General features: G+C 61.6%; 2 protein-coding genes across 4 annotated transcripts; one reads left to right on the forward strand and one right to left on the reverse strand.

The window, feature by feature from the left end:
• Window positions 1–105: 105 nt before the first annotated feature.
• On the reverse strand, window positions 106–10,236 carry LMAN2L (lectin, mannose binding 2 like). 3 transcript variants are annotated; one of them, XM_082336708.1, is made up of 8 exons: window positions 10,152–10,236; window positions 9,109–9,227; window positions 7,309–7,426; window positions 6,341–6,423; window positions 4,133–4,294; window positions 3,946–4,060; window positions 2,539–2,658; window positions 106–1,881 (listed from the first exon to the last, which is right to left on the reverse strand). In XM_082336708.1, the coding sequence occupies exons 1-8, from the start codon at window positions 10,171–10,173 to the stop codon at window positions 1,739–1,741; spliced, it is 882 nt and encodes a 293-aa protein (XP_082192834.1). In that variant the 5' UTR covers window positions 10,174–10,236; the 3' UTR covers window positions 106–1,738. The 3 variants fall into 3 exon arrangements, with proteins under 3 accessions (XP_082192834.1, XP_082192833.1, XP_082192835.1); XM_082336707.1 differs by lacking the exon at window positions 10,152–10,236 and adding an exon at window positions 9,317–9,474; XM_082336709.1 differs by lacking the exons at window positions 9,109–9,227; window positions 10,152–10,236 and adding an exon at window positions 9,317–9,401.
• Window positions 10,237–10,329: 93 nt separating this feature from the next.
• Window positions 10,330–19,038, forward strand: LOC309602698 (metal transporter CNNM4-like; the record flags this gene model as incomplete). The annotated part of the gene is made up of 7 exons (XM_082336501.1): window positions 10,330–11,758; window positions 15,358–15,501; window positions 15,585–15,722; window positions 16,267–16,436; window positions 16,579–16,678; window positions 18,210–18,391; window positions 18,493–19,038. The coding sequence occupies 7 exons, from the start codon at window positions 10,330–10,332 to the stop codon at window positions 18,700–18,702; spliced, it is 2,373 nt and encodes a 790-aa protein (XP_082192627.1). The 3' UTR covers window positions 18,703–19,038.
• Between the last annotated feature and the right edge of the window lie 1,138 nt (window positions 19,039–20,176).

Genomic DNA, 20,176 nt, shown 5'->3' on the forward strand with positions numbered 1-20,176 from the left:
CGGCACTCGATGGCATCAGTTTGGGGAGGAAATGGTGCATCCAGGGGACTTGGCAGTAACAAAAAGCATGGCCCTATCACGCACACACACACCAATGTTTATTCCCAGACACCAGTTACAGCTCCAGGGAGAGGCGCGTACGTTTCGCTCCTGGTTATCGGGCAAAAAGAGGCAAAACACCAGAAAAACTCTCCTTTCACACCACAATGACCATTGGGCACTTTGAAAGAAGCTTCCACCTACCCCGGCGAGAGCATCCTGCCGAAAAAATCACTGGCCACACGTGTGTGCCCCTCCGGGCACCACTGGGACCCCCGTGGGGATCTGTCCCAGGTGCAAGTGTCCTGTAAAGCCGTGGGGCGAGGACACAGCTCCCCAGGACACCAGTGAGGAGGGTGCTGCCACTGATGGGGCTGGCAAGGTGGCAAATTTGCCATCTTGATGTCCCCAGAGCCACTAGGACTGCCCTGGGACAAACTGACCTAATCTCTCTCCTGGATCCCTCTGGGGACCCCGCGCCCTCCGTGCCATCACCTTGTGAGCTTCCGACGAGGTCCCCAGGGGCGAAGGCGGCTGTGAGGACCGGCAAGAGAAATGCAGAGAAATCATTGACCAAAGCAGTCACTGAGGTAGGAATAAACTACAACTCCCTGAAAGGCAGCGAGAGCGCCGGCTCTAAGAGGCAGGGGAATCGCCCCACGAGGCTCAGCTCCTCCTCCTCAGGGCCCCGGGAGGCAGCGAGCACCGAGGGGAAAGCTGCCAGAAGCCACGACACGACATGCAAACAGCGCTGGTGCAGGAGGCTGCGCCGGGACGGGAAGAGTGCGGAGGCGGTGGCATGCTCGGCAGCGGCCCTGCGGAGCGGGGAAAGGGGCTGAGCCCCGAGAGGCAGCAGCAAATGGTTACTAGAAATGGAGAACCCAGCGTTACACCCTGAACCGAGGAGGGGTCTGCAGCGAGGGGCTGCCCCGGGTCAGCTTCGTGGAGGGGACCGGCTGCTCCCCAAGGGCCGAGCCCAGCAGCCAGACACATTCCCAGCTCGACCTGCCTCACCACCAGGGAAAGACATGAGCATCCCCTGCCCCAAAACACCAAACCTTGGCGACTAGCGGGACAGAGAGGGGTCGCATGGCAGCAGGGGAATTCAAATTACAAAGAAAAGCAGTCCAGTCTCCAAAGACAGCCTAAGGCAGGCGATGGAAAACAGCTGGAGCGGGATGAACAGCTTGGAAAATCCCTCCTGGAAATAAAGCTGATCGAGACAAGGGGTTGCGAGGGTTACGGTAATGCTGCAAGGGGTTATCGTAGGAGTCTGGTGAGGACAGCGGGAGCTCACTGGCATCCCTCAGGCGGGATTTCACAGCCGAGGTGGTGACTTCTGCCCACGGTCAAGCTCCCCAGAGGGCAGAGAGACGGCTCAGCGCTGCCGGCTCCAGGCGGCACAGCACATCCTCCTAAACAACTCACAAAGCAAAGCTCCTTCAGGGGACGGCGAGTCCTTCCCCACGGCGCTCGGCTCCCAGTCTGTCGCATGCCAAGCTGGGGATCCACCGCTCCCGGTGGGAGTTCCAGAGTCCGGTAAGAAACGGCAGCCATCCCCGCTGGGGTTTTTGGGTGGACACGAGAGTCCCAGCTGTGAGGGTCGGTCCATCACGGTCTGGCCAGTCTGGGACGGGTGGGAGTCAGGATGTGGCTAGCAAGGACTAGCAACGGGCCATCCTGGGGAGGGGTTCTCAAGTCAATAGAAGTGTTTCCGGCTCTGCTCCTGCCACTTGTTGTAGACAATGACTCCGATCACGATGGCAAAAACGATGGCAACAAGGGAGAAGAAAACGATTAAGAAAAGAGCCAGGCCACTCATGGGCTCCAGCGGCGCCTCCACTGCGTGACAGAGGAAGAAAAACAGCCCGTGAGCCCCCAGAGAGCCCAGCACCCCGAAACCCAGCTGAGATCTGCCTGCAGTGGGGGCATTTAACCGCCCCACACCGACACACCAGTAACCCCACGCACACCCTGCCAGCCTCACATCGCCCCAGGATTTGGCTTCCCAAAGCTTTTGGTCCCAGCTCGTTGTAAGGGCCAGAGCCGTGAGACCTCAGGGCACACAAGGGGCTCATGGACGTGCCTCTGGTGGGATTTCTGGAGGGGAGATGACACCATCAAGGTTCAAACCTCTGTGAGCTTTCAGTGGACCAGCACACCCCATTTTGGTCATGACATGACCAAAGCGGAGCAGACATGCTCAGCCCGGCAGGCTGGGGGCCTCCGGGAGGGCAGCACTTCTCCGAGGGCAAGCGCTGCTGCCCGCTACACCCACGCCGAACACAGAAGGGCTGTGACACTGGTTGTGTCACACAGCGGGCAAAAACAACCATCGGCAGGAGGAAGGGGGCATGGAACTCCCAACTCCAGCTGGACCTCGGCCGGTTTGCTGGCAAGATGATGTGGTTTCTGCTCCACAAGCACCACAGCTGTGGGTCCCCCCAGATCCTGGCTGGTCCCACCTTCCCCTGAATGAAGCTGGCAGCTCCTACTCACTTCCCGGCAGTTTCAGGTTGTCCACGACCGGCAGGTACACCTCTCTGTCCCGCTTCTCCTCCTCCGGTGTCCGCTCCACCGTCAGCTGGTAAAGCTTCAGCGAAATGATGTCATGGTTGTCTGGAAGCAGAGCAGAAGCATGTCCTGAGGCATCACCGACAAATATGGCTCTGGCCAGGGATTAAAGTGCCACAGGCAGCACCGTGGGACGCTATCACTTGGGGCAAAAGCGCTGGCTCTCTCCTCCCAAGGCAGGAAAACTCACTGCCGCAGGGCAGGGTCTACGCCGGGCTGAGAGCTGCGCCGCAGCACAGGGCCCTCTGCCAACAGGAACCTTTAAGCTACTTAAACTGAAAAACAACAGCCCAGACCGGGAGATCATCTGACTCGAAACCGCTTGGCCACCCAAAGGGAATGCGTTAGCATCGGCCTCACGTGGCCCTGCTTCCTTTGCTTGCGATGGTGGAGTTGTTAGTGGGACAAGGCGAGCGCTCCACGCCAGCCTGCCAGCTCCCCGGGCACTGGGCAGAGATCTGAGAAAAGGAACTTTTGTTGGAGCCAACAATGGGCCCAGACGCTGGCCATCAATGCACTTTTGTAGAGGCATAACTCAAATTGGGCTTAAAACCTGCCGAAAGAGGCACAGTGGGGTAACATCAAGCCTCAGAGCACCTGGACCAGTGCTGGGAGAGAAGTGTTATGCTGAGCAAGGTGGAGGGCTTTAGCTTTAGCTCTCTGCAAAATCAAATTTACATTGGCCCCTGTTGCACCACCGTTTCCAGGCATGCCTGGCTGGTCCTTCCCTCAATAACGGGTGGGTGATAGCTCTCAGGCTACAAAATCCAAAGCAAAATACACCCAGGCGTGTCCCAGAGACAGTCAGAAAGCAGGAGCATTGTGGCTTGGCTGTAACATCTGGGGCATTTGCAGCAATGGCAGTTCTCTCCAGCGCTGCCCTCGGGGCTAATCCAGGCACCACGGATTGTGGCAGGAGAGTAAGTAGATTTTTTTCAGTGCTCATCCCGTTTTTACTCCTCCCAAGGCGCATGTTTTAGAGACAGACCCTCCGGCTGAGCCGGTACAGCCACTTCACCACGTGTTGTTAAGAGAGGCTGCTGAGGTTGGGTTGTGGCCCCGCAGGGAGCTCAGGGAAAGTGGGAAGCACTGCCTAGACAAAGTGCTCGGGAAAGCAACGTGCCCAGACTGGGCTTTTGGCTCCTCAGGAGTGGCTGCAAGATAAAAAAACAAGGCTCCCGCTCACAGCTCAAGGGTGTTTAAAGCATGGAAAGGTCCTCGCATGCTTCTGTAAGCCCCAGCAGGTACCGAGCTGCACCTCCAGACACCCAAAGCTGCGCAGGAGCTGCCAGAGCTGCTTGGGGAACAAGGCTGGGGGCCCCGGGGCAGTACCTGACAGGTCTCCGGTGACAGAAGAGGTCCCAAAGTAGTACCCACGGGGCAAGCGCACGCCTGGCACGTCGATGCAGTCTCGCCACTCATGCTTACCGTCGATATCGATCAACACCTGAGAAAGAAGAAACTCCCTTAGCCCCGCTGTGGCCCCGCTGCCCGCTCTGCCCTGGCAGGCAGCACTCACCGTCAGTCTCCTCTTCACGTAGCGGATCACCAGGAAGGTGTCGTGGTTGAGGTTGCGCACCATGGCCGTGCAGCCCCCCAGCTCTGTTGGTCTCCCGTCCCGATCGTGATCGTAGGTGAGAGAGCCGTTGTTCACCATGGCCGAGATGTAGGGGAAGACGCGCTGCGAGGACAGCAAGGCCGGGGGTGAGTTTCTGCTCTAGCCCTGCCGACCACGGCTCAGCTCTACCAGCTGCTCGCACAGCCCGGCACACCTCCGGGGTCAAGAGCCGTGACAGCCCTATGGACCCCAAACTCCTTCACCTCCCAAGAATCCATCCCAACAAGACAACAGCACGGTCCCACTTCATCCCCCAGCCTTCCTCAGGCTCAGCCTCAGCTCCCACACCTCCGGGATGGAGGACAGCCAGTTTCCATGCAGTCTCCCGGCTCACACAGGGATTTCTGGGCTCGCACAGGGATTTCTGGAGCTCAGACGAGGGAATTCCTCGACCATGAGGCAAGGTCAAACCTGACAGCTTGGGAATGGGTAGGTCAGCAAGAGCAAGTACCTGATTTCCCGGGCTGTACCTCCTCTTCTGAGCCTGCCAGTCCAGGGTTATCGCAAAGCAAGAAAGAGCACAGAAGCAAGACGGTCACAGACCAGAGTTTAGCATTAACCTGCAACCTGGAAACTTCCTCCCTAGAGAGCTCAGTGTATTATCGGCTTAGTGCAGACTAAAGCAGAGAGGTGTTTAGGTGTTAGGTGCCTAATCTCGGGACACATGGCTAGGAAACGGTGTCGGTGGGCAAAAGCCACGTCAGGTTTTGCCACGTACGGCATTTCTCCTCCTTGTCGTGCAGCAGCTCACTCGCACAAAAGCCAGTGCCCAACGGGGGATACATCAGCCACGACCGCTCCCCAAGGACCCACAACTAACCTGTCCCTTTTCCCTCAAGAATAAGATGCTTCTTTTTGTCCTTTTAGAGGCAAGAGAATGCAGCCACGAAGCCATACACCATTACAGCAACTGGTTGATCAGCATTTCTCCATCTCTTCCCTTCCTCAGTGCTTGACCGGAGGAGGGCAGCCCCCTCCGGTTGCAGACTGCGCTGGGAAGCCAGACACCCACATTCCACTGATTATTTCTTTTAAATAAGACCTGCTGTGCATCCCTTTACCCCACAAAAGCAGAGCTGCCACCCTGCAAATCAAGAAGATCCATCCAACGCCATGCTAATCCCCGAGTGCTGCTGGTTACGCTGCGTCAGGCGGCTCAGAAAGGCTTTTACGAGCACAAAGTCCACCCCCGCGCCAGAGCCGACTGCTTTGGATGTTTGAACAAAAGCCGGTAGTTACTCAACATTTGCTCGGCAGCTTTGAGGTCAGGGTGCATCCCAACTGCACCCTTCTGTCTCTCTCCCAGGGATGAATGGGGTCCTGTGGGGCAGTGGGGTTAGCACCAAGGTCTTGGGGTAAAATAGCACCTATTTTTTAGGGGAAGCTAGAATTAAGAAAGGGTCCAGCTTTGGTTTTGGAGTGATGAAACCGATTCCAGCATCAGGGTGGGAAGGGCCCAGTTTTAACTGCCTCTGCACTCCCTTCTCCACAGGAAGGCAGGCCAATAATCCCCAAACAAGCAACACAGGCATCAGGAACACAAAGGTCTTCAGACAGGCGTCTTTCAAAGAGACAGAGCGCAGTCACGCTGCATCCCTGAGAGCAGGGAAAGCCTCTTGCGACTAGCTGCCACTAAACACCCCCGTTGTGCAGGCAGGCCTGGGCTGGCAGCTCGGGTACCGCTCTACTCAAGGTCTACAAAGACCACGCTCTTGGTACAACTTCACATCAAGTGCTACTTGCTGGCAGCCTCCAGAAAGCACAGGAGCTCACAATGCAGAGGTGGTGGCATCAGCTAGTTTTCTCCTGCCCTGAAAGCTTTTTCTCTGGGTAAAGCTGACCACAAAACTACCCTGCAGCTTTTCACATCTCTGAAGAGTTATTGCCTCGCTAGGAAGAAAAACCAACTACACAGAGCAAGGCAGGGAAAGACAGTGGAGAGAAAGCAGAGCAATATCTGGTCTCTGATTTAAGAACTCAAAAAAGATTGCACCACGCCGATGAAGAGCGGCGTTCACGGCGACGCGAGCGGTAACCTTGGTGCTGCCCGTGCCACACTCTGCAGGCTGCTGGCAAGCAGCACGGCCCCATTTATCCTTCCTAGCTCACCTCCTGCTGCTTCTCCTCGTTTGGGTAGGTGTCCACGAATACTCCCAGGCCCAGGAAATTATCCTTGCTTCCAAAGACTGGCCCTAGAAGGAAGGAGAGGCTCTGAATAAGGGTGGCAAGGTCAGGCAGGCGTTGCAAAGGGTTTGTTACCCATTCCTTCATGTTGTTCTCTGTATCAGCTGATGAGGCAGCCACTCTCCAGACTACACAGGGGCAGATTTACCCTCAAGTCATTTAACTCTGCATCAAAACGCATGCACAAGTCAAGCTGGGAGGATATACGGGGTCAGGGGACATGAAGGCTTGTTAACGTCACTGTGGCAAGGAGACCCCGGTCAGATACTGTGATGGGGGATCAGCAGGGAGGGATCTTTTGTCCCCAGCTTCCATCTGCTTCTGTAGGACAGAGCTGCATCACCTCTTCAAAGGCCAGAGACAGAGCTGAGCACTATAGAGCTCCATGCAGCCTTGAGCGGTTAATCAAGCACACAGACCCTCCTGGCAGGGAAGTCAGAGAGCTAGATTAAATCCCCTATCCTTTGCTGGTCAAGGATCGAGCTTCCTCTGTAGTCTGTTTTTGAAGGAGCTGACTCCAGCGCGGGAGGCCCCACACCTCCTGTTACACCACCCATCTCAAGATCGGGGCAAAACAATCACAAAGCCATCTACCCCCGAGCTGACTCCAGCCTCCGGGGGCCCCTGTAAACCCCAAACCCAGGGTGCCGAGGCTCAGAGGCAGCCTCATGCATGGTCCTTACTCCCTCTTTGCATGCCAGGATGAAACAAAAACAGCCCTAAGGCCCCAAAACACTGCAGTTCCCCAGACGATGCTGCAATTCCCCACTGTGATTTCCCTGAGTGAGCCTACAGACCGGGGAGAAGGTGTCCTCGAGAAGGTGGCACATGCCGCCTGACACCTTCCCCTCGAGGCACAGCCTCCACCCCAGCAGCTACCGCCGGCGCTTTACCTGGCTGCATGCGATCTTTGGTGTACCAGATAGCAAAGCCGTCTCCGTTCAGGTTTTTCTTGCCTTGCCCGTGGATTTTAAAATGCACCTGCATCTCCCAGTCTCGGAGGTAACACGGCTGCAAGAGAAGGAGTGAGAACGTGAAATTAGGGTGTCCCTCACGCCAGCACCCGCCGCTTCCCTGCCCACAAGGGTGAGGGGCCGGTGGGGACGGACCACCGCAGCCGGCTGCACCGTCCCCTGCCCATCGCTACAGTCGGCAGCTCCATGTGCCACCAAACCAGAGAGCGCGCTGCCGCTCCCCGTTTCCCTTGCCAACAGGCCGTGCTGTCCTATATTTTGGATGCGAGCAAGAATAATTAATCCCAAGGCACATCGTTAAGCCGAGGGAATTGGTTGTTATCCAATGATATAAAAAGCCAAGGAATCGATTCCGACCTCATGCTATTCTGAGGCAACAGCAACTCCAGCAAAATCAATAACTCACACCCGGGAAAAAGAGAGCAGAAAGAGCCCGAGGAGCAGCTCCAGCTTCTTAATTGCTGATGAGCCAATTATTTCTCGAGCTCCCAACAAATTCCCCGTGCTAACAGGCACACAACACGACGAGCTTGTAACAGATTTCCTCACGCAATGTTGCGAAGTTGGCCAGTGGCTTTACTCAGAAGCCACAACATTTTGTGGGAGCTGTAAACCCAAGCAAAAAAAAACCCTCCCTCGATATTTTATAACAATAAAAGTTGCGCGTGACGGATCACTTCTGGTCTCATAAAGCGTTTTCCAAATCACTGTGGAGCAGTGGGGCACAAAGCCCCCACTGATTTCAACCCCAGATTTAAATTCAACAGGAATTATCAAGGTGTTAAAGGAAGCGTTGCTGCCTGCTGGGCAAAAGGCTCGTGGGTGCAGCGCTGGCACGCCACGTTGAGCTGCCACTCTACCTGCCCCATTCAGAGATGTGGGCACGGCAAAGGGGTCAGCGGGTGTGCTCCAACCATGGCGGTCCCAAGAGAGACCCCAAGCTGGTCAGCACAGGCACCCCAAATTCATATGGCGGGGACTTAGCCCTAGCAGGAATCGCCACACCAAAGGCTGGAAGCTGAAGTGCTGCTGGGACCCCCAGCCCAAAGGCCCCAAAACCACCCCAGCTCCAACCCCCATGGCCCTCCCCTGCCTCACTCAACACCCCCAGCCAGCTTCCCACCACCCTATGGCCTCCATAGCCCACCCCAATTCCCCACCACCACCCTGGCCCAGACCCTCAAACCTCCCCAGCCCAAACACCCGCTGTGTCCCCACAGCCCCCCAGACCATCCCACCCCACGCCCCCCTCCTCATAAGCCCCTCATACCTGCTGGCCTGGCCCCCTCACCCCCCCTCATTTGCCCCAGCCCTGCCCAGCCCCCCTGACACCCCCACCCCCCCAGCTCAAACCCCCTTCCCCAGGCCCCCCCATGTACCCGCACCCAAAACCCCCGTACTCAGGGAACCCCCCACCCTCGGCTCAGTCTCCAACCCCCCTGTAAGCCCCCCCCCCCCTCCCCGAACCCCAGTCCCCTTCCCCCCCTCTCCTGGCCCCCAGTCCCTTCTCCCCCGGCCCCCCCAAACCCCTTCCCCCCCTCCCCGGCCCCCCAGCCCTCCCCCGGCCCCCCCCTACCCACCCCAAGCCCCCAAATCCCCCTCCCCCGCCCCCTCAACCTGGCCTAACCCCGCTCCTCCGGTCCCCCCCCGGTCCCGACCCTCTCCCTCAGCCCCCCCCGCCCACTCCGGTGCCCCCCGGTCCCCCCGCCCCGGGCTCACCACTCGGTTCCAAACGGCTCCCTGCTTGCTCTGCACGTCGGGGGTGAGGCGGATGTACTGGGTCATGACCATGGCGTTGCCCAACAGGTCCCACAGCCCCGAGCTGGCCGATCCGACGCCTGCGGCCCACGCCCACCATCGGTACCGGGCGCCGGTACCGGGCGCCGGTAACGGGCACGGTCCGCCGCCGCCCCCCTGCCCCACTCACCCTGGTACGGCTTAGAGAGCGAGTGCTCCCGCTTGAGGTGCTCCTCCGTCTGCTCAGCCCGCGGCCCGCCCAGCCCCAGCGCCACGGCCAGCAGCATCAGCCCGGCCCGCCACCGGCCCGCCGCCGCCGCCATCTTCCCTCCGCCGCGCCGCGCCGCGCCCCGCCTCGCTCGCCCATTGGCCGCCCCGCCCCACCGCCCTGCGTGCCGGTTGGCCGCACGGCCCGTCTGTCAACTGGGAGGCGGGGCACGCGCGGCGGGCGATGGGCAATGTAGTTCCGGCCGCCTTAAAGGGTCCGCGCCGGCGCCTGGCGCCCACCGGCCCTACCGCTCCCCAGCCTCAGCCCTGCCCCGCCGGGGTCCTACTGCCCCCTGCCCCCGCCCAGGTCCGAGTGCCCCTCCCCCACCAGGTCCTAGTGTCCCCTCCCCAGGTCCTAATGCCCTCCCAGGTCCTAGTGTGTGTCCCTCCTCCAAGTCCTAATGCTCTCCCCCAGCTCCTAGTGTGTGTGTGTGTGTGTGTGTGTGTGTGTCCCCAGGTCCTAGTGCCCCCCTCCTGGTTCCGCCCCCCCCCCCCCCTTCCCCCAGGTCCTAGTGCCCCTTCCTGGCTCTGCTCCCCCCCCCCCCGCCCCCTTCCCCCAGGTCCTAGTGCCCCTTGCATCGCCCCCCCGCATCCGTCTTCCCCAGGGGACACCCCCACCTAACGGACACCCCCACACAGCTGACATCCCCATGCACCCCCCGCTCCTCTCCGCGCCCATCCCCGCTCCTCGCCTCCCCCCACGCGTCCCGTTCAGGTGACACCGCGCTCCCCGCCCCCCCGCCCCGTGCGGTCCCTACCCTTTGCTTCCCCCGCTGCCATCGCCCCCTTAAGGCGCGCGAGCCGCGGGCGGGCGGAGGGAGGGGGCGCGGCGAGTGACGCTCTCCCCTGCGGCGGGGGGCGTGGCCGCGGCGTGTGACGCGGCCGCGAGCGCGGCGGCGGCGGCGGCGGCGGCGGCAGCAGCGGGGAGACGCTAACATGGCGCCGGGCGGCGGGCGGCGGCGAGGCGGCGGCGGCGGCGGCGGCGGCGGCGGCGGCGGCCCCGGCGGGGTTTCCCCGTCGTCTCCTCCGTTGTTGCCGCCGCTGCTGCTGCTGCTGGCGCTGCCCGGCGGGGCGGTGCCGTCGGGGGACAGCGTGATCCTGGGCATGAGGCTGGAGGAGAGCACGAAGCCGGCGGCGGGGGCTCCGTCCCGCGGGCCCATCCGTGTGACGGAGGGCAGCGAGGTGCTGCTCCGCCTCTACGGGCTGGGGTTGGGCCCGCGGACCGGCGAACGGGTGGCTTTCGCCGAGCTGCGGCCCGCCGGCAACGCCTCGGTTCCCAACGGCACCTGCCCCGAGCGCTCCCAGGACCTGCTGGTGCAGCCCGGCCCGGCCGAGGCCCGCGACACCTCCGCCCTGCTGCGCGTCCGTGTCCAGCCCCTGCGCAAGGACGAGCAGGCCAAGACCTACGTCCTCTGCACCCAGCGCCGGCCCGGCCAGCCCTGGTTGCCCCACCAAGGCCCCGACGGACGTATCGTGGTGCTGGAGGAGAAAAAGTCCTTGCTGCCCCTTTGGTTGCAGGTGATTCTCATCGCCGGGCTGCTGGTGCTGTCGGGGATGTTCAGCGGGCTCAACCTGGGCCTCATGGCGCTGGATCCCATGGAGCTGCGCATCGTGCAGAACTGCGGCACCGACAAGGAGAAGCGTTATGCCCGTAAGATCGAGCCCATTCGCCGTAAGGGGAACTACTTGCTTTGCTCCCTGCTGCTGGGTAATGTGCTGGTTAACACCACCCTCACTATCTTCCTTGATGACCTCATCGGTTCCGGCATCGGTGCCATTGTTGCTTCCACCATCGGCATCGTCATCTTCGGGGAGATCGTGCCCCAGGCACTCTGCTCCCGCCACGGCTTGGCCGTGGGCGCCAACACCATCGTGGTCACCAAGTTCTTCATGCTGGTGACGTTCCCCCTCTCCTACCCCATCAGCAAGCTCCTCGACTGCATCCTGGGCCAGGAGATCGGCACCGTCTACAACCGGGAGAAGCTGGTGGAGATGCTGAAGGTGACAGAACCCTACAACGACCTGGTGAGGGAGGAGCTCAACATGATCCAGGGAGCCCTGGAGCTCCGTACCAAGACGGTGGAGGATGTGATGACCCCGCTGCAGAACTGCTTCATGATCAACAGCGATGCCATCCTGGACTTCAACACCATGTCGGAGATTATGGAGAGCGGCTACACCCGCATCCCCGTCTACGAGGACGAGCGTTCCAACATCATGGACATCCTCTACGTCAAGGACCTGGCTTTCGTCGACCCTGACGACTGCACCCCTCTCAAAACCATCACCAAATTCTACAACCACCCCGTCCACGTCGTCTTCCACGACACCAAGCTGGATGCCATGCTGGAGGAGTTCAAAAAGGGTGAGGGGGTCAGGGGGGTGCTGCTGCTGCTTCCCCGGGGTGCTGCTTTCTTCCCCTCCGAGGAGGCCGGCCGATGCCGGAAGCAAAACTCTGAGGAGTTTTGCCCTCCGGGGCTGGAGCTGCCCACGCCGGGGCTGGCTGGGGTCCCCATGGTTCGGACGGTCGCGATCTGGGACACGCCGCTGCGGGGCTGGGGACGGGCAGCGCGGCACTGAGCCGGGGCAGCCGCTCAGTGCCCACAACCACCCGGGCTTCCGGGGTTTGGTGTGTAACGGCACCGCGCCCGCGCCGGGGAGGGAGAGCCGCCGCTTTATCGGTGGCGGAGCAGCCAAGCGCTCAGCGCCAGCCTTGAGGAACACTTTGGGAGTGTTTACTTGCTCCTTGTTTTTAATTATTGCTCCCGGAGGCCCTTGAATAGCTGCTGGAAAATTGCTCGGCTCCCTGGTTTGGACTTGGCTCCCTCCTCTGGGCCCTTCCCCGCCACAGGGAACGGCGAGTGCCGGTCGCTGCGGGCCCCCATCCCTGCTCTGCTTCCCTCTCGCGACATCGGGGCACCGAGTGCGGCCAGAGGGCTGGGAGGAGGAGCGGGACCCAGGCTCACCAGAGGCTGATCCCACCGGGAGCAGGAAAGGCCACATTAGCTCCGAGGCAGGATTTGACCTGCCCGGGGTCCCTGCTCAGGGCTTCGCCAGAGCAGGCAGGGGACCCCGCTGCCCTCCCCGGCCTCTCGCAGCTCCTGCGGCCGCAGGACAGGCTGCCTGCGTCTGGGCCGGGATAAAATAAAGAGCCCAGCTGTGGAGCAGCTGTGCCGGGTGATGCCAGGCCAGCCCTCAGCCGTGTGTGACCCCGTGCTCTCCTCTGGCTACTGTTACACTCTCCTGGCGGAGCTTTGGGCGCATCATGAGAGCTGGGCGGTTTGCTGCAGTCGGGGACGTTTTGGGGAAGGTCTTGCCAAGATTTAGGGGATCTCATAATTCCTCCCACAGCATCCAGAGCTCTGTGTGAGCTTGGGCGAGGGTTTGGGAGCTGGTAGGTCCAAGCCTGGCTGATCTTTGAGGGTAGGTAGGAGACAGCAGCTCTGCTCCTGCCTCCCTTTGCAAACGTGCTTCTCTGGCACCCAAAAATATCAGCACAGGAACAACACCCCTTGGTCGTGGCTCAGCATCATAGAATCATAGAATCGTTAAGGTTGGAAAAGACCCTTGAGATCGTTGACTCCAACCATTAACGTATCTCATCGTCTTGGAGCTGCTGTGATTGTGAAAAACCTTCTTGGCAAATGCTTTTCCTTCAGTTCATCTCACGCCGGTTCAAGAACCGCCGTAGGAGTGCACAGCCGTCCTGCTCCACCCTATTTCCAAAAACCAGCAGTATAGAAGCGGAGTCCTATTGCTGCCGGAGCTGGAGTTAGCCCAGCGGCTGGCACCAGCTTTCCCTCCAATGAATCCTTATTAAAGGATTTAAAGCACGGTCATTCCGGTTACAAAGCCGCCCATGTCCGGTATTGTTATTTTTTCATCGCTGCCTCTCTGGGTCAGGAGCAGGTAATTTGTGGGGCCGCTGCCTGGGCTGTTCTGGAGGTCCCCCTCTGAACCCCGTTCCTCGTGGATGCAGCACTGCGATGAGTCTCTGCCCTCATCCCACTGATCGAGACCCGGATCAGAAACAGGAGATGCACCCAGCAAAGGGATAAAGAGGGAGAAATCAACCGGCCGCGCTTCTGATGGTCCTAATCGCGGCGCTCGGCAGCCAGACCTCTCCCCCTGCTGCCACTGAGGTGTCCCAGACATTGGCCTTGGGGTGACATCTCCCGCAGCAATGTCTGGCGCTCGGCTCGGCGCCTGTTCCTGATCTCCTCCTCTCAGCGCATTGCCAGCGTGAAGCTTTGAGTGGGGAGCAACGCTTTGGGGAGCTCCCAGCCTCCCTGCCAAGCTCGGGGTGTTGCTCTCCCCCCTCCTGTGGGGACCATCACAGCGAAGGGGGTCTCGGGGTGGTGTGTGTAGTCCGTCACACCCCTCTGGCGATGCCGCGGCAGCCGGCGCTGTGCCCTTTGCTCCGGCAGTTTGGGCTCCCCGTGGTGTGTTTGCTTTGCCACCGGCCGCTCCCCTCCGAGCTCAGCCTTGGCCGCTTGTCCCGGAGAGGAGCCTCTGCCTGACTAATTGGGGCTGGCCCTGCAGCCCCGATCCTTTCACCTCTCCCCGCCTCAGACGCGGTTGGTGAAGGAGCCACCACGCCCCACCGAGGGGGTTAGACGGGTGGGTAAGGCGTTTTCACAGCCCAAGCAACAATTTTAGGGTGTTTTCCCCCCTCTCCGCAATGCCTTTTTGCAGCGGGGTTACCTGAACTGCATGAGCTTGGCTGAAGAAGGAGAAAAAGGGGAGCTGTGTGGTGCCCATCCCTAAAATTAGCTTCTCCCTGAGTGACGAGGGGCCTGCAGCCGCCAGCTCTAAAATTAAATAGCAGATAGCATCGAGGAGGGCAGATTTGTGCTGGAGCCGGAGCGGGACAGCGAGCCGGGCACCTTGCTGCTGGCCTAGGGGTGAGCGTGGTGCTTGAGGAGGTAGAAGTGATTTTATTTTGGGCAGCACTGAGGTCAGGGAGGGAACACCGCCTTCCTCTGTGCCTCAGTTTCCCCAGGCTAAGGATACCGGTCCTGCGGGTGCATTGGCCTGGCCTCGGCGTGCTGCGGTTTTCTGCGCAGCCGCTGGGCTCCTCTCCCCAGAGCAGAGGTGGATGTTCCTCCGAGGAGGAGCTTTTTGTGGCGGCTCAGTGTGATTTTTGGACGAAGCAGGAGAAACGCCGGTTCACGGAGAGGCTCGGCAGGTGCCCGGCAGCTGGGCCAGGAGCAGCACCAGCTTCACCGCGAGCCGGCGGTTTGGATCTAGCTGGAATAAGGCAAACTGTGTCCTGCCTGCGTGGGGTGAGGCCGGCGGAGCGAGGGGAGTTGTTAATTCAGGACTGGGGAGGTCTTCCTGCCAGCAAGGACCTGCCTGCTCGTGGCCAGGGCCGGCCGGGCAGCGGCTGCCCGCCCTTGGCTCTCTTTCCCCGGATGTTTTGGCTCCGTGATCGGGCGGCCGCTGTAGCGCCAGGTGTCCGGAGCATTTCCTCCGGGATGGGACAGCCCTGGGTCAGCTTGGCAGAGCCACTGAGGAAATCTGGAGAGGTCAGGGCCGCTGGCAGAGACCCGATTCATAGCTGCGTCGTTCCCCCCGTGCCAGGGTGCCCTCAGCCCACAGGCACTTGCCTGGCACCGCCAGGACTGTGCCATGCTCCGGTGACATGGCACGGGGTCCTTTGGGGACACATCCCGTCTCCTGTGACCCCCCTGGCCCAGCCCGCACCCCACAGCAGCACGGAGGAGGTGCCTTGAGCTGTACCAGTCCCACTGTCATGGGCTTAATTACTGTCGTTACACTGGGAATTAGTGCCCAGCTCAGGTGCCCATTTAGATTTTAACTGGTTTATTGTTTCCTGTCCAGGAGGGTGGCAGGGAGGGAAGGGCTGGTCCCAGTGACATCCCGGGGTGCTGGGACCCAGCAGTGGGGCTAGGGGTGCACAAGAGGTGGTCGGCCTTCTGACGTCTGTCTGTCTGTCCACAGGGAAATCCCACCTGGCCATCGTGCAGAAGGTGAACAACGAGGGTGAGGGAGACCCCTTCTACGAGGTGCTGGGGCTGGTGACGCTGGAGGACGTCATCGAGGAGATCATCAAGTCGGAGATCCTGGACGAGTCGGATACGTACAGTAGGTTTTGGGCTCAACCCCTCTCCCCGCCTCATCACGTGCCGGGGTCCCGCCTGCCCCCCCTGACACCCTGCTCCCCACAGCCGACAACCGCAGCAGGAAGCGGGTGGGCAACCAGAAGAACAAGCGGGACTTCTCGGCCTTCAAAGACCCCATCAACGAGCTGAAGGTGAAGGTCTCCCCGCAGCTGCTGCTGGCCGCTCACCGCTTCCTCTCCACGGGTGAGTTTTTGGGCGGGGGGAAGCCCCCCATGGCTCCAGACACCCCTGGGCTCAGTCTGGCACCGACGGCTCCCCAGCGCTGACCCGGTTGGGCTTGGTGTTCTGCCGCCTCCCTGGCAGCCGCGTGTGCTCCGTTCCCGTCCTCCCGCCAAGGAATCGTCACTCCAACCATCTCATTCAGAAATTACGGGGTGCTTGCATCTTGTCCCACTCTCCTCCCCTCTGTCCCCCCACCCAAAATGAGAAGGGATGGGGCTCAGGGATGCCAGCCCCGCCTCTGATGCTTGGCAGGTCCCTGTCCTTCCAGGGTGGTCCTGTTCCCCGGCTGGCATGTGTCCCCCCAAGGCTGGGGCTGGCCTTGCTGGGGACCTGGGGCTGGTGTTGGGGCCAGACTCGTGGGCTTCTGCCCCAGGGAGGTGTCGATGGGGCTCAGCCTGATCCAGGGAACCACCCCGAGGGATGGCAAGGGACGCACCTTCATCTGGAGGGACAGGAGGGGGACAAGGACTGTGGCTCTGACCCCCTCTTCCCCTCTCGCTCTCAGAGGTGACGCTTTTCACCCCCAACTTCATCTCGGAGAAGATCCTGCTGCGACTCCTCAAATATTCTGACGTCATCCAGGAGCTGAAGTTTGACGAGGAGAACAAGAAATCCCCACGCCACTTCCTCTACTGCAAGAACAAGGCAGCCGACTACTTCATCCTCATCCTGCAGGTAGCCGGGCGCGGGGTGGCGTTGCCAGCCACACGCGTGGGGTCCCTTGGGTGAACCGTCACCCCGGGAGGGCTGCAATGGCGGGGATCTCATCCAGCCCAGCATCACGGGATGTGGCTTACACACTGTCTCTCCCTTGCAGGGCAAGGTGGAGGTGGAGGCCGGCAAGGAATGCATGAAGTTTGAAGCGGGAGCTTTCTCCTATTACGGGGTGATGGCCCTCAGCCCCTCTCCTGTGTCCGGTAAGCACCCCCCAATCACCTGGGTGCCGGTGCGGGCAGAGCCCTCCCACCCTGATTTAGAGCTGGGAATAGGAGATGCTGGAGGCTCCGAGCCCCCCAAGCCGTGCCCCCCAAGCCGTGCCCCCCAAGCTGTGCTGGGGAGCTGCGTCGCCAGCACCTCCCCTGACACTTGTCCTTAGGGACCCGCACCCCGAGTGTGTCTGGCAGTGAGCGGAGGGTCCGTGCCCGAGCTGGAGGCTGAAAACCCGCTGTTAAAATTTCGGGCTGCCCTCCTGTCACTGCTCGGCTCTGCGAGCGGCCAGGCACCGACCCTCACAGTTCAGTTTGGCATCGTGGGGTCACCAGCGCCCGTCCACGGGCACCGCGAGGGGCAGAGGTACCCGCAGCCGCCCTCTCCTTTGCCCAGAGGCTTCTCTTGACCTTCTCCTCTGCCTGTGTGTTGTGTTGTCCGTCTCTCTGCCCTAGCCCTCCCAGCCCAGCCCCGGCGCCCATCCACAAAGCGAGGGTCATTGTTTGCCAGGTTGACAGGTAAACGGTGCGGCTGCATGAAACGCCAAACCCTGCTGTGACCGCATTAACCTGCCATATTGGGCGTCCTCACCCCATTAATGCAGCACTGGGTATTTTGTCCCCCACACCGGGCCAGCTACTCGCTGTCTCATCCAGCTCTGTGTGCCGGGAGGCCATCCTGGTTGCCATTCCACGTCTGAGTGCCTCTGGAGGAGGAAAGGCGGCTCCTGCCCCGGTGCAGGCTGCGGCGTGGGGCTGGAGCTTGGGCAGCACCACTGCCTGGTGTCACCCGGCCCTGCTCATGGTGGCGTTAGGGTCCTGCACGCCCCGTAACTGCCCCGGTTTCTCCTGGCTGCCTTTGCCATGGATAGGGAGAGGAGCAGGGGGCAGCGCCGGCTGGGCAGCCCGGTATGGTGGCTGTCCCTGCGCCAGCTGGCTGGTGAGGAGGTGCCACTCTCCCCGCTGCTGCATGCGGTTCCTGTGTCACCCCGGCTTTCCGAGCACGTCACCATGCTCTCCTTGTCCCCGTAACCCCCACCTCGTCCCTAACCCTACGCAGGGTGGCTGATCCACAGGTCCGGGGAGTCACGGCGTCCTTGGGCCGGGCCTGTCCCCTGGTCCTCTGTCCCTTTGGCAGCACCTGGCCCTGGAGCAGGGGGACTGGCGGGGCTGCAGACTCCCTGGCCGTGGTCGGTGGCCATTCGGCAGTCAACAGGCAGGGATCAAATCCGGTGCTGCCCGGCAGAGCTGGGGGATGGCAGCGCTCGGCCACGGGGGGCACAGGGCTGTGCCGGGGTGGACGCACGTCCCGTCGCTCCCTGTCACCACTGGGCTTCATGTCCCCAGAGCCCGTGGGACAGGGCTCTCCCTGCCTGCCACGTGCCAGAGCCAGGGCCAGCGTCACGGGGGGCTCAGCACCCCATAACCCAGAGTTGCCAGGCTTCATCCCAGCACGGCGTAGGACCCTCCCTGGGGTAGGGGGTCTGCGGCATGGTTAACCCCATCCCTCCCGTCCCCGCAGAGATCCGCTCCCCGTCCCACGTCAGCAGCCTGAACCGCTCGGCCTCCCTCAGCTACCACGAACGCTCCGACTCCGTCTCCTCCCCTGTCAGCGGCAGCAACAACCAGCTCAACGCCGGCACCGGCGCTCAGTACGTGGCCGACTTCAGCGTCCGCGCTCTCACCGACCTCCAGTTCGTCAAGGTGAGGCGGGTGCCCGCCGGCACGGGGACGGGGACGCCATCGGCGGGGTCTGGCCCTGCTCCTCACCCCTCACCCCCTTTATTATTTTTTCCCCGGCACAGATCACACGGCAGGAATACCAGAACGGCCTGACGGCCTCCCGCATGGACAGCTGTCCCCAGTCCCCTGACAGCAATGCCCCCAAACCGGACACCGGTTTACCGGAGAAACTGGAACCCTCTGCCACTGCCGATGAGACCACCAGCCTCCTGAACGAGAGGAACTGCCTGAGCCGCCGGAGCAACCACAGCCCCCTGGAAAACTCCATCTGACCCCGGCCCCGCCGGCACGCGCTGGGAAGGACCTCGCGTGCCCATTTTAGGGACCCTTTCCCCAGTAGGAAACACTCGGCGTCTCCTCGGTGACGCCACACCGGGTGCTGCGGTCGCTGAGAAGCCCGGTTGAGCTGGAGGAGGCGGCGGCAGCAGCAGCGCGGTGTGAAACGGAGCTGGGATTTGCTGCTGCTTTCCAGACTGGCTTGTTTTTAATTAATTTAAACGGATGGCGGCGGAGACGGCGCAACTCTCCGCCGGCCGCCCCGCCGACGGCGCTCGTTCAGCTCAGGGAGCTTCAGGTCTCATACGCCGCTTTGGGGCGGGGGGGGGGGGGGGGGGGGCTCCGCCGCGGCCCCCCGGGATGGGCATCCCGGCCCCTCTCCCGTGTTTTCAGGGCATGACGGTGGACGGGGTCGTCTGGGGTGTGGTGTGATGGCGGTGTCTTGTCCTTTTCCCGGTGAACCGGGGCGATGCCGTGACCCTTGTCCGCGCCCGTTCCCCTTTCCCGCTGGCCCGGGGCGCCGGGGGATGCGGCGGTGGAGAGCCTGGCGGCAGGCCTGAGGCCGAGGGGATGGGCTCGGCGTGTACGAGGTGTCTCCAGTGCAAAGCCGGGCACGACCGCGACTGGAACCCCGACTATGCCGGGCGATCCCCCCTCCCCGGCCCCTCCGCCACCCACCCGCGTCACGAGCGTGCAGAGGACGTCGGGGACACCCCCCTGCATGCCAGCAGTTTCGGTGCCTTCCCCGTCGCCGCTGAGGCGAGCAGGTTGGGGGGTCTCAGGGTATCCGTGCCGGGGGGACGGGGCGGGGATCGGCGCAGGGCGGTGGGGGCGCAGGATCCGTTTTTTTCGGGGCGGCACAAAGCTAGCGACCAAAGTTGTACAGGCAGGAGGGGGCCAGCGCCGTGTGTGTCCCCCGCCCCAGCACCGGGGGACCCCCAAAACCCCCCCCGCTGACCTCCTCGGGGCAGGATGGGGGACCCCCGGTGAGCACCGGCCGGACCCCCCGCCCCGGTCCCCGGGGCTTGGTGCCCGGGGGGGGGGAGGAGAGGCCTCCCCCCTCCCCACATTAAAAAGCACAAGTTCCCTGGGTGAACTCTGTAAGTTATTGGGAGAAGGTTAATTATTTTTGTTAATCACATCTCGACGATCAGGTCCTAGGTCCTTCCGCGGGGAGATACTAGAAATAATAATAATAATTAATAATAATAATAAAACAAGACAAAAAAAACCCCTTTTTTTAATTAAATCTTCCTCTATGCAACCCCCTCCCTCTCCGGGAATTCGTATTTATTTTTCGCATTGGGTTCGATTTGTATATTTGGGGGAGGCCCGGCCCGGCGGGTGAGGGGGGGCCGGGCCTTCCCCACCCCCCCCCCCGGTTGTGACACCCCCTCCCCCCCGCCGCCCCCTCCCGGTTGTGAAACCGGCTGTGGGATTCCGTTGGATGGGGTTTGGGGCGGGGGGGTT

The sequence above is a fragment of the Platalea leucorodia genome (assembly GCF_965183815.1).
Source record: "Platalea leucorodia genome assembly, chromosome: Z".
Lineage (NCBI taxonomy): Eukaryota > Metazoa > Chordata > Aves > Pelecaniformes > Threskiornithidae > Platalea > Platalea leucorodia.

Bases quoted from the DNA above. Each gene is read 5' to 3' on its own strand.
- LMAN2L (XM_082336707.1), bottom strand. From the start codon at position 9,449: ATGGCGGCGGCGGCGGGCCGGTGGCGGGCCGGGCTGATGCTGCTGGCC. The intron at 4,061-4,132 runs GTGAGTGCTGCC...CTTCTTTCTCAG, and splicing joins ACGTGAAGAGGAGACTGACG to GTGTTGATCGATATCGACGG. The intron at 2,659-3,945 runs GTACTGCCCCGG...CTCTGCTTCCAG, and splicing joins TGTCACCGGAGACCTGTCAG to ACAACCATGACATCATTTCG.